This window comes from Pan paniscus, chromosome 13, assembly GCF_029289425.2.
Source record: "Pan paniscus chromosome 13, NHGRI_mPanPan1-v2.0_pri, whole genome shotgun sequence".
Lineage (NCBI taxonomy): Eukaryota > Metazoa > Chordata > Mammalia > Primates > Hominidae > Pan > Pan paniscus.
In genome coordinates this window covers 84,316,470-84,330,003 of record NC_073262.2, presented here as the reverse complement: position 1 = coordinate 84,330,003, position 13,534 = coordinate 84,316,470, and the positions used below count along the sequence as shown (strand labels likewise).

General features: G+C 38.4%; 1 protein-coding gene across 1 annotated transcript; it reads left to right on the top strand.

Moving 5' to 3' along the window:
• The first annotated feature begins 45 nt into the window (after positions 1-45).
• NEUROD1 (neuronal differentiation 1) lies at positions 46-4,330 on the top strand. The gene is made up of 2 exons (XM_003823545.6): positions 46-393; positions 1,948-4,330. The coding sequence occupies exon 2, from the start codon at positions 1,959-1,961 to the stop codon at positions 3,027-3,029; it is 1,071 nt and encodes a 356-aa protein (XP_003823593.1). The 5' UTR covers positions 46-393; positions 1,948-1,958; the 3' UTR covers positions 3,030-4,330.
• The last annotated feature ends 9,204 nt before the right edge of the window (positions 4,331-13,534 follow it).

Genomic DNA, 13,534 nt, shown 5'->3' with positions numbered 1-13,534 from the left:
CAAATGGGCAGGTCACGTGGTTCCAGGCTCTTGGCTGGACCGGGAAGACCATATGGCGCATGCCGGGGAGGAAGGAGAAGGGGCGGGGGTAGGGGTGGAGGGTGAGGGGAGCGGTTGTCGGAGGAGGGCGGGAGACGAGCAAGGCGTGGGGAGAAGTGGGGAGGAGGGGAGAACGGGGAGCGCACAGCCTGGACGCGTGCGCAGGCGTCAGGCGCATAGACCTGCTAGCCCCTCAGCTAGCGGCCCCGCCCGCGCTTAGCATCACTAACTGGGCTATATAACCTGAGCGCCCGCGCGGCCAGGACACGAGGAATTCGCCCACGCAGGAGGCACGGCGTCCGGAGGCCCCAGGGTTATGAGACTATCACTGCTCAGGACCTACTAACAACAAAGGTAATTACAGTTCTTTCATTTTTTTTGCCCCAGAATAGAAGCAATAACTGAAGACTGATGCACCTACATATTCTGTATGTGTGCGTTTGCGAGAGTGTGTATGTGTATTGAGACCAGCATCCCCCTCCATAATTGCCCATAAGTACTCACACATAATGAGTCGTGTCACTCAAGTACCCCCTGCAGGCTTTCTAATTTAAATTTTAAAAATTTGGGTTTCTTTTGTGGATAGCATAGGAGCTTCTTGGATTTTTTAAAAGAATGCACGGTAACTATGATTATCTGCTAGTGCTGACTTTAAAGTCCCAAAAGCAATAATGACTTCACTTTCTCACTTCTTACAGTAAGAAAAAAAATCTATGTTATCAATATATATTTTGTGTTCATGTATTTTACGCACATTGGGAGTGTCAAACTGTGTTTTCAGTGAATGAAAGGGACATGGATACCTTGAGTATTCACATCATGGAAAATAAATCAGGTTCAGAGATAGTTTAGTTGAGAGGGGGGAAAGTGGAGAAAGGGAGAGGGACTCACTCCTGCTACCTGTTACCGCTCCAGAGGCGGCCAAGTCCCCAGCAGCCACTACTGGAGCCAGAAATTCAGTTGTTTTACTAAAGGCTTTTTATTTTCCTTACTAGAAGCGGCAACTTCGCGGTTGCCAATCGCTGACCATTATAATTACTCAATCTTTTAAAGGGAGGTTTGAGGCGAACTTTGAAAAGCCCCAATAAAGAGCGGGCGGCCCTTTCAATGGGCTGTTTATTAGAGAGGAGCCTTCCGCACCTGATCCCCGGCGCGTGGGAGAGCGCTCTGCGCCGCGCCCCCAGCCCTCGCCCTGCAGCTAGCGCTTTTGTACAAGGTGGAAATTTAGCGGTGGGCCAGACATGGAAGGCAAGAAAAGAAAGGCGAGGGAGGGGTGGAAGACCCTGTCCACTTTTGTTGCCAAATGTTACATTGATGGTGAAACAATTTGGTGGAAACTATTTTTCCTCCTTTCTGCATTTGCTTTTCAGTATCCCGTCGATGTAATCTTCTTAAAAATCGCTGCCAGTATTAGTAAATTACGCAATGGCTGTTCAACTTAAATCGCTAAGTATCTGGAAGCCAGGACAGAAATGGAAGTAGAATGTGTGATTTTACAGCTTTTTTTTTTTTATGGAGTTGTGAGTGACTTTGAACACATTTGGATAAACATGAAGTCGCTGAAATGTACAGTCATTTCCACACACATTATCCTGTCGGGCAACCACCATAAACACATTTAAGTTAATCACTAGGATACAAACACATATGCGTGAGTGGTGTACACATACATATTCACTGCCCTCCCCCAGTCCTGTCCTCACTCCTACGTACTAGCGGGGCACACGCACGCGCCATTATAAAACACTGCATTTAACTTTTTCTCAGAGGCATTCATTTTGTAATGGGCAGGTACTTTTCGCAAGCATTTGTACAGGTTTAGGGAGTGGAAGCTGAAGGCGTATCTGGCTTTTGAATATAGCGTTTTTCTGCCTTTCTTTCTGTTTGCCTCTCCCCTGTTGAATGTAGGAAATCGAAACATGACCAAATCGTACAGCGAGAGTGGGCTGATGGGCGAGCCTCAGCCCCAAGGTCCTCCAAGCTGGACAGACGAGTGTCTCAGTTCTCAGGACGAGGAGCACGAGGCAGACAAGAAGGAGGACGACCTCGAAGCCATGAACGCAGAGGAGGACTCACTGAGGAACGGGGGAGAGGAGGAGGACGAAGATGAGGACCTGGAAGAGGAGGAAGAAGAGGAAGAGGAGGATGACGATCAAAAGCCCAAGAGACGCGGCCCCAAAAAGAAGAAGATGACCAAGGCTCGCCTGGAGCGTTTTAAATTGAGACGCATGAAGGCTAACGCCCGGGAGCGGAACCGCATGCACGGACTGAACGCGGCGCTAGACAACCTGCGCAAGGTGGTGCCTTGCTATTCTAAGACGCAGAAGCTGTCCAAAATCGAGACTCTGCGCTTGGCCAAGAACTACATCTGGGCTCTGTCGGAGATCCTGCGCTCAGGCAAAAGCCCAGACCTGGTCTCCTTCGTTCAGACGCTTTGCAAGGGCTTATCCCAACCCACCACCAACCTGGTTGCGGGCTGCCTGCAACTCAATCCTCGGACTTTTCTGCCTGAGCAGAACCAGGACATGCCCCCGCATCTGCCGACGGCCAGCGCTTCCTTCCCTGTACACCCCTACTCCTACCAGTCGCCTGGGCTGCCCAGTCCGCCTTACGGTACCATGGACAGCTCCCATGTCTTCCACGTTAAGCCGCCGCCGCACGCCTACAGCGCAGCGCTGGAGCCCTTCTTTGAAAGCCCTCTGACTGATTGCACCAGCCCTTCCTTTGATGGACCGCTCAGCCCGCCGCTCAGCATCAATGGCAACTTCTCTTTCAAACACGAACCGTCCGCCGAGTTTGAGAAAAATTATGCCTTTACCATGCACTATCCTGCAGCGACCCTGGCAGGGGCCCAAAGCCACGGATCAATCTTCTCAGGCACCGCTGCCCCTCGCTGCGAGATCCCCATAGACAATATTATGTCCTTCGATAGCCATTCACATCATGAGCGAGTCATGAGTGCCCAGCTCAATGCCATCTTTCATGATTAGAGGCACGCCAGTTTCACCATTTCCGGGAAACGAACCCACTGTGCTTACAGTGACTGTCGTGTTTACAAAAGGCAGCCCTTTGGGTACTACTGCTGCAAAGTGCAAATACTCCAAGCTTCAAGTGATATATGTATTTATTGTCATTACTGCCTTTGGAAGAAACAGGGGATCAAAGTTCCTGTTCACCTTATGTATTATTTTCTATAGCTCTTCTATTTAAAAAAAATAATACAGTAAAGTTAAAAAAATACACCACGAATTTGGTGTAGCTGTATTCAGATCATATTAATTATCTGATCGGGATAACAAAATCACAAGCAATAATTAGGATCTATGCAATTTTTAAACTAGTAATGGGCCAATTAAAATATATATAAATATATATTTTTCAACCAGCATTTTACTACTTGTTACCTTTCCCATGCTGAATTATTTTGTTGTGATTTTGTACAGAATTTTTAATGACTTTTTATAATGTGGATTTCCTATTTTAAAACCATGCAGCTTCATCAATTTTTATACATATCAGAAAAGTAGAATTATATCTAATTTATACAAAATAATTTAACTAATTTAAACCAGCAGAAAAGTGCTTAGAAAGTTATTGTGTTGCCTTAGCACTTCTTTCCTCTCCAATTGTAAAAAAAAAAAAAAATTGCACAATTTGAGCAATTCATTTCACTTTAAAGTCTTTCCCTCTCCCTAAAATAAAAACCAGAATCATAATTTTCAAGAGAAGAAAAAATTAAGAGATACATTCCCTATCAAAACATATCAATTCAACATATTACTTGCACAAGCTTGTATATACATATTATAAATAAATGCCAACATACCCTTCTTTAAATCAAAAGCTGCTTGACTATCACATACAATTTGCACTGTTACTTTTTAGTCTTTTACTCCTTTGCATTCCATGATTTTACAGAGAATCTGAAGCTATTGATGTTTCCAGAAAATATAAATGCATGATTTTATACATAGTCACAAAAATGGTGGTTTGTCATATATTCATGTAATAAATCTGAGCCTAAATCTAATCAGGTTGTTAATGTTGGGATTTATATCTATAGTAGTCAATTAGTACAGTAGCTTAAATAAATTCAAACCATTTAATTCATAATTAGAACAATAGCTATTGCATGTAAAATGCAGTCCAGAATAAGTGCTGTTTGAGATGTGATGCTGGTACCACTGGAATCGATCTGTACTGTAATTTTGTTTGTAATCCTGTATATTATGGTGTAATGCACAATTTAGAAAACATTCATCCAGTTGCAATAAAATAGTATTGAAAGTGAGAGCAATTGTTGCATTTCTTCTTAAAGGGACTCTGTTTTTATTTTGGGGGAAAATAGTTGCTTTTTTGCTGAGTTAAAAAATACTAAACACTATATGTAGAATAAAAGAAAAGAAAAAAGTTTACCTTGGCATATGCTCTTGTCTGTTTATCTTGCACAGGGAGTCACCAGTTCTATGTAGATAATGAAAAGACCTAACTGATATTTCATTATTTGGAATATGGGACTGGATGGCAGTACAAACAGTGTGTTTTTTTTCTTTGTTTTAAGTGGCTTAGCCTTTAGGTTTTTTATTTCCATTTTTAAAAATGATTGTTACATGTTTTCTTCTATTTCTTTTTTTAAAAGGTGGATTTTAATAATTATTAACAAGCAAGACATAAACAAGTATCCTAGCTTAGTTTGTCTTTACATTTAAGATGTATAAAACATTACTATTTTCTTGGTCTTCTGTTATCTGTACATTTTTCTGAACTAAACAGTTTTATCTTGCAAACTAGTACTGTCCCAGAGAAATTTATATACCTTTAGGAAGTACCAAAGGGAAATGAGTTAATTAATTTAAAGAATCCAAGAGAAGTAACATTTTATAATTGTTCTATTAACATCTTGTGATGATTTCCATCATTTTTCCAAGAAAAAGCGTAATGGATTATTTGTAGTGAAGAACGCACTATTTGTACTGTATTAAGGAAGGTGTAATTATTTCCTCCCCCCACCCTTTGGGGCACTATTCTGTTGTTTCATGAACACAACTCACTGGAAAAACTTATGGATGATTCTGTCTATTGTTAAGTCCACTTCAAAAAAAAAAAAGAGTTTGGCATTTCTTTTCCTCTGGATGTATTGACTGACAGTCATGATTCCTAGGGAATATCATTTTGGCACTTGTGCCCTGGCTCTACTGTGGTGCTCTGATTACTGTCATTAGTAACTCCATTGTTTCTACTCTGATTCGGGTGCCACATTGGATGACTACCCCCCTTCCCAAGCTTGTTCCTTTAATCTCCTTCTCATTGGTGATTTAGGGGTTCCAGAAAGCTGACCTCATTTAGCAAGCTGCTCCAGAAAAATGTGAGTAATGTAATGGACAGGAACAATTAGCCATACTAATATCATTGCCAATGAGGCTGCGTCAAGCTGTGACAGTAGCAGTAAGGAATACTTTGACGTTAAAAAAATGTTTGAGAGCAATTTAAAATATATTATTTTAACATGTTTTCTATCAGCCTTCATCACATGACAGAAATACTTTTAAGTTAGTCCCAACTTTATCTAAAATGCAGCAATCTCATTCCAAGTGAATCAGAGTTGTTATTTTGGAATCAAGCTGTTGCTTTCTATATCCTGGATTGTTCTCACTGTTCTTACTTTAAGAGACATAATACTGATATGATACTTGAATACTACCAGCCTTCCAGCGTAGGAGGTAATAAAGTGAGCATTCAGATCTGATCTAACCTATTAAGTAGCTCAATTTCACCTGCAATTAAAATTAGACATCTTCATGCAAACTAAAATCTGTTGCTGTAGTGAAGAGAAGAAATAAAAGAATGACATTTTGAGAATTCCAGCTTCCAAAATAGCAAACAGGGAAATCTAGACTGTGTTCTTTTGTAAGGTAGAAATGAAGACTAAAAGTTAGGTGTTTTTTTTTTTTCTTCCCATTTTGCCAATACAACTTCATTCTAAAACATAGGGATTCTTTCAGTCAGTCAAGGAGTAACTCACATGCCACCATCTTTTATTCAAAGGCAGGCACAGATGTTCCTTCTGCAGGGGAGGATTTAATTTATGAAAATGATATTGTTTATGCATGAATGAACTGCATGCACTCTGCATAACACATAGCACTTCCATCTGATCAGAGAAATACCACAGAACCAGTGCCAATGTCAGAAACATATTCTACAAATTTACTCACTTAAATGTTTAATGAATATTTGGAAGGCATTTTCAAACCATAAGAAACATTTTAAATTATCTTCTTTTATGAATTCCTACCCATATTTAAAAGAGACTCTTACAGTTTTTGTAATTGGCTAATGCTTATACCCAGTTTGTAAGAAAAGAACATATTTTACTAAATGAAAACCAACCAAAAAAAAAATGCTGGCAAGTTTGGCTTCACTGGAAAAAATATTTCTTTTAGTTTTGCTGTTTAATGCTTGTCATGAATAATATTTGGGATTCTATGTGTTTCTTCATCTTGAGCCACGACTACTCCTATCAAATAAGATGCTTAGGTATACTTGGTTAATGTGAAAATCCTATGAATAGTTATTTCTAGAAAAAACTGGTATGTAAAATCAGGGGGAAATTTCATAAAGATGAAATTGGGCTAAATATTGTAACATGCGTAATTACTATTGAATAGGAACACTTCACATAACATATTTTATTTTATATAACCAATTGCAGCTATATAGTATGATCTATCTACTTTTAATCATTAAAACAATTATATATAAATTAAAATGAAAGATTATAATACCTTAAGAATGTTCTACTAATTTTAGGTTTATAATATGTTACAGTAAAATACCATTTGAAATAAATTTTGTATTCTAATTTATTAATCTTAAAATCTCTCTGTTTTTACATTTGAAAGTCCTTACATTCTTACAAAATTAATGCATTTTCTGAAAGAAGCTAGCAATTACTAAAATGATATATGGATCATTAGCTAACAGTTTGAACCAAGCTGTTTTAGTTCTATAATTATACAAGAAATTTAAAGTGAAAATACCTATTAAGCAATTAATAAAACTAGGTTTCAAAATATTGGCTAATTTTCTCCTAATGGGAAATGTAAAATAGCAAAACGGTTTCTTAAACTACACAAAAACCTCCTCACTTCTCTTTTTCTCTCTCTCTAACACCACTTATTTCCTGAAAATCATCTAAATAAAATATTTAATTCCAGGGTCTGATGAAGAATAAAAGAGCCAATGCAACATCTTGTGGAACACCAGGACTGAGAACTCTTGTTGTTACCATTGCAAAGAGGCGTTCTGGCGTCAGATGCACAGTGATTTGTATGGTGGCATAATCATTGGCTCCTGGCCAAGCATTATGTTTCAGAGGACACTATTGTCAAGAACCATTCAACTAGAAATCTGCACTGTATGCACTCAAAAGTTGAGATCATCTGCCTTCCTATGACAGGAAGAATTCTGTGCTGGCAATTGACTCATGGACTCTCTTCACATACACTAAGGCTTGGTCCAGTGGCTCTGATGGAATTAACTGTGCAGCCAAACTAGTGGCATTGACAAGACAGGGCCACAGTCTCTGGGGACTTCTGGTTAAATTGCTAATTTTAAAATGCAGAGTATTATGTTAATGCTGGATTAAATCTTCAGATACATTAAATGTGGATTTGGCCATCTAAGCATTATTATGTTATTTGCCCAGTTAATTTAGAGGTAGATGGATGGTGACAATAACCATCTCTACAGATCCACAATTCTAAGAGATGGATCCAATTGTGAAATGATATGGAGAGATAGAGTAAGTTCAATCTAGCATATATGAAGTAATTTGGTAACTGACTTTTCTGTTAACAAGATCAAAAGCTAACCTGCTTTACACTTTCATGTCTAAGGACAGCCAACCAGAGAGGTGGCTTCCCACACTAGCCCACTGCTAAGTGCTTTTCATTCACTTTCATATTTCATCATCAAAGCACCCTCCTGCCTTATTTATAGATGGGGAAACTTCAGGAAGTTGAGATACCTAGATATTTGCATTCCTGTCTTCCTTTCTTCATTCAGGTTTCTCTTTCGTTGCCACTTCCTCAAAGAAGCTTTTGCTGATTCCCATTTAAAATAGCAACTGACTTCAACTCCACCAAAATCACTGTATTGCCCCTCCCTCTTTCCAGAGCATTTGCCTATCAAATGTTATCTTATGTATTTACTTGTATAGCTTATTTTTAAACTATGTATCTCTAGGTCTTCTGAGCACCTGAGAAACAGAGACAAAGTTGTCTCTTCTGTGTGTTGCTGTTCCTCTGGTGCTTAGAAGACCTAGAGGATTCTCAATAAATATTAACTTTCCAAGGGAACTGAAGAGCACTAATGTGATGCTAAAGCCTGTTGCCTTAACCACTATGCTATAAGTCAAATCTGTTGAGAATGGAGAGGACCACAAATTATTTTCAGTCCAGCAAATGTTATAAACATTAATTTTATAAAAAGAAAACAATTGAAACTAATTTCTTATTATATTGCATGGCACCAAACTCCCCCCACTTCCTTTTTGAGGATCATGAGTTGTCTGTCATTGATTCTTTTTATTGATATCAATTGGTTAAATATAATCTGGAATTTGAATAAAAGAAAAACTATTATAGGTTTTTTCCAGACCATGTATTTCAATGCATATTATTTTTTCCTTTCTGTTCATTATTCTTTCAGTAATTGCACTTGTTCTATTTTTAGTGTTATGTAAAATTACTCTAGCTCATAATTTCTATTTTGAAGTGTTCAGTGTATAAACTTAGCACATCAATACTATCTTTTTAGTGTTCGCACTCAATGGTGTCAGTTAAGAGATCACCATCACTTTTGGTGACGTCAATGAAGGGGTATTACAATGCTTAAGAGAACTGTTAATCCCTTTCCACTGGTGTCACTAACAATTGTAGTGCTTGTTTACTCATAGCAGGTACGTGACTAAGTAATGTTAACATCAAAGCAGAAAGAGGATAATAGAGTGTTCTAAAAAGAAAATTCGGTGGTTGGGTGCAGTGGCTCACACCTGTAATCCCAGCACTTTTGAGAGGCCAATGGGGGTGGATAGTTTGAGCCTAGGAGTTCAAGACTAGTCTGGGCAATATGGTGAAACCTCGTGTCTACGAAAAATACAAAAACTAGTGGTGCATGACGGCATGCATCTATAGTCCCAGCTACTCGGGAGGCTCAGGTGGGAGGATCACCTGAGCCTGGGGAGGTCAAGGCTGCAGTGAGACGTGATTGTACCACTGTACTCCAGTCTGGGTGACAAAGTGAGACCCTGTCTCAAAAAAAAAAATGATTTGAGATAACATCACTTGTCATTGTTTGTTAACTGAATAATCTTTATTCTAGCCAGTGCCTAAATACATAATAAATGATAGTACAAATGGATATAAATTATAACTAAACCTAAGTAGTGATATTTATCACAATATTTCTTTACTAGAATTTCTTTGTTAATAGAGGCAAGAGTACTTGTTTAGATACCTTAAAATATCAACATAAGATTTTTGGATAAATAAATTAATGATTCTTTGATTCTGACTGGCATATTAAAAATATTAAGCGAAGAGATCTTTGCTTCCCAGGTTTTATTTTTGTCTAATTACTGGTGCATTTATATTAAAACATATTGTTAAGGGAAAACATATATATATGTGTGTATATATGGTGTGTGTGTGTGTGTGTGTGTGTGTGTGTACACATATGCTATACTTGGCTGAGTAGTATCCCCTTCCCTTGCCCACCTCTCTCCCAAATTTATGTCCATCCAGAACCTCAAAATGTGGCCTCATTTGAAATATTGTCTTTCCAGATTCAATTAAGATATAAGATGTAAATTGATACAAGTTCATGCTGGATTATGGTGGGCCCTAAATCCAATCACTGATGTCCTGATAAGAAGCAGACAGAACACACAGACACACAGCATAGAGGAAGAATGGCATGTGAAGGCAAAGACAGAGACTGGAGTGATGTGTCTACAAATCAAGGGGCCCCAAGGATTTGGGGCACACATCAGAAGCTGGGAAAGAGACAGGAATTCTCAGCTTCTCCTTCTGAATCCCTAAGAAGGAATCAACCCTGCTGACACCTTGATTTTAAACTTCTTGTCTCCAGAACTGTAATATAATACATTTCTGTTGTCTTAAGCTACCCAGTTGCTGGTGATTTGTTATGGCAGCCCTAGGAAACCGATAGGTATACTAAAATCTCTAATGAATTGATGTTAAATATATATAAGTATAGGAGAGTTCATTTAAATTCTTCTGAAAATGTCTTCTTAAACTTTTAATGATACAGTATATAACAACCAGTATACGTAGTTGGTATCGGGTTTGACATTTAAACAAGCTGACAAAAAACAGCTATTTAATAAACATCTGAATTATATAAAAGTTTTATTGTTTATTATTCATGTGAATGACTTAAACTGACATCTACATTTAGTGAAGTGTGAATGGGCCTAGACAATAAACTATGGGTAATTTTTTTAAAGTCTCATCTTTGAACTCACAAAAAATTATCAAATATCAGCTATTATGTATTCTTCATGTGAAGAAAGTGTCATATTTATTTGATTTGTGGATTAGCATATATATTAATAGAGCTTTTGAAAGAACAAATGTAGCACTTTCCCGATTTCGCAGACACTCATTTAACACACAAGTTCATATTTTAAAGTACATAATTAAAAAAAAATTCTAGTCCAAATGAATTTAAGTGCCATGACTTCTAAAAATTCTGTCTCTATTTTTGGGTTTTATAGGACCTTGAGCCAGTACTCTTCTGGTGAGCTTAAGAGGCTAAGACTTCACCTTTAGTTATATGGGGTTTTCATCTGATTATTTGTCTATTTTGATTGCTCTAAATACAAGTTAGTGTGTATTTCATCCGAATGTATTTCATTATAAGTTTTGGTTTTATGTAGATCTGGGGATCTGTCTTGTTTTTAATCTTGATTGGTCTGTTTGTTCTGGGATAGTTGGTACTTTCATTTCTTATGCTTGCTTTCTTTTTCATTTTGTGCCCACCTTTAGTCAGGTGAACATCAGTAAGGAATAAAATTTTATTGTTTTAAGCCACTGAAAAAATTTAAAAACCACATCATAACTCTGCCTCTGCTGACTGATAAAAATGCTAACTTATTGAGACAAAATGTTATGCAAGAAGACTTTATTGGAATAGAGAGACTTCCTTTTTATGTAAGAAATATCAACAGAGACATGTGCCTTTCTTGTGACAAATGTGGTATGTGTGTGGATTAGAGGTCTGGAATGTGGCAGCATTTCGGTACTTGGAGGGGAGAATTAGAGTAGGGTAGAAAGATAGATGGGGAGCAGAGGATGATTCTCACCCAGTAGAAAGCAGAGTGAAGAAAGAAAGGGGAATTGTTTTTTGCATTACATTATTTGAACTGTGGATCAAGTCTTTCCATAAGCCATCCCTATGCCTCTAAGTAGGTTTTATTAACTTAAGCTGGTTTGAGATGGGTTTTTGGTCACACACAAGAATTGCCTGATACAAGAGATTTTGTTGTTGCTTGCTCATTTTTATACACTAAGATGGAGAAAACCCTGGACATAGTGAAGACGAAATTGAGGAAGGTGTTGGGTAGAGTGGAGGGTAGAAGACCTGTAACATAGGTACAGAATTACATTAAACTGGAAGGACACATATCCAGATATAGGAGTCAGGGTAGAAAGAGAGAATTTTAGCAGTAAGGGTAACAGAGTAGCAGAAGTTTATTCTTACCAGGTCCTGTTATGTGACAGTGGCGGCATGTTGACCTTCTGACTAGGGGAGTTAAAGGAGAACACTGAAGGTTTAGAATACCGTCTCTAAGGATAGAAAGAGAAAGTTCATCAAGACTAATCAATAATAGGGCAGCAGGGCTTAGGGCCAAGCAAATTCAGAGACCATGATATTATAGTAGTTTGTAGTGGTCTCAATCCATCTAATTTTTCAGCATTTTCTCAATGGCCCATACTTAGCAGTGGTAGTGTTTTATGGCATTTGGACAACAGAAGTGAAAGCACTGGTAAGAGAGACGTTGAAGTGAAACACCATGGGACTCAGAAAAGCAGAGTTGATCCATCTGGTACACGGGCAAGGATGGTCCTGAACAATTCTGCAGTAAGTTGGAAGATAGAAAAAATACCTAACGAACTTGTAGATCTGGGTAAGGAGATTTTTGGCAGAATATTGTAAGGCTAATTGGCTTCTCTTAACTATATGAGATAGGGTTTTACAAGGGAGAGATAAGCGAGCATAATTTAGAAGAACTATAGGGGGTCCCAGGCAGACTCTCTGGCTGGAAAATTATTCTGATAGCAAGAAATTAGCCCCAAAGCAAAGATGAAAAGTAGGGTACTTCCAATTAAACATGTCATAAGGGCAAGCCTCAATCAAGAGTGTGGCTAGAAGGCACAGCTCACCTGGACAAAAGTGCTTCTAAGCATATTAGGAGCACATACCACAATAACCTGACTTGGACCCAAAGTTGAGAGAGGCCAGTCTCAAAAAAATTTGAGGGAATGGCTTTTGCATAATATGATACTTTATATACATATCTGTTACATATCATATATATAATATTAAAAAGAAAAAAACCCTGTTTTTCCTTCCGTTCTTTCATATAACCCTTCTGACAACAAATGTGGAGTTTTTCACACACTAAGCAATTCTTTAGTTCTTGCTGGACACTTCCTGGATGTCCTACAATTCAACTCGATTCTCACACAACTGCCCAGAGTCAGTGCAGACCCGCAGATTAAAGGCTCAGCCCCAAAAGACTACCCCCCACTTTAGATGTCAATCACAAGTCTCAACTTCATTTACTTCTGAAGGACGAGCTATACATTGGAGGAAACCCCTCTTTCTTTCAATAATTTGCTAGAATGGCTCACAAAACTCTGGGAAACATTTACTTATGGTTACCAATTTATTATAAAGGATATAACTCAGAAACAGCCAAATGGAATAGATTCATAGGGTGAAAAATGGGGGAGAGGCATGGAGCACAACTCTCTCAGCAACCCAGAAGCTCTCAGAACTCCTTCATTTAGGGCTTTTATGGAGCTTTATCAAGTAGGAATGATTCATGAAACACTGGCATTGGTGATTAACTTAACCTCCAGCCCCTTTCCCCTCCCTCAACATTGGGGGTGAAGCTAAAAGTTCCAACTCTGTAATCACAGGGTGAGCTTCCCTGGCAACTAGTCCCCCCATCCTTAGGGGGCTTCTAAAAGTCACCTCATTAACATAAACTCAGGTGTGGTTGAAAGGGATGTTTTGAATAACAAAAGATGCGCCTTTTTCCTTTATCTTTCTGAGTTGTTTCAGGAGCTAGGGACAAAAGACTAATACTATAACAACAACAACAAAAAATTCAATTTTTGCTTTTATCTCTTGGGAATTACAAGGATTTTAGGAGCTCTGTCCAGAAGCCAGTGATGAAGAT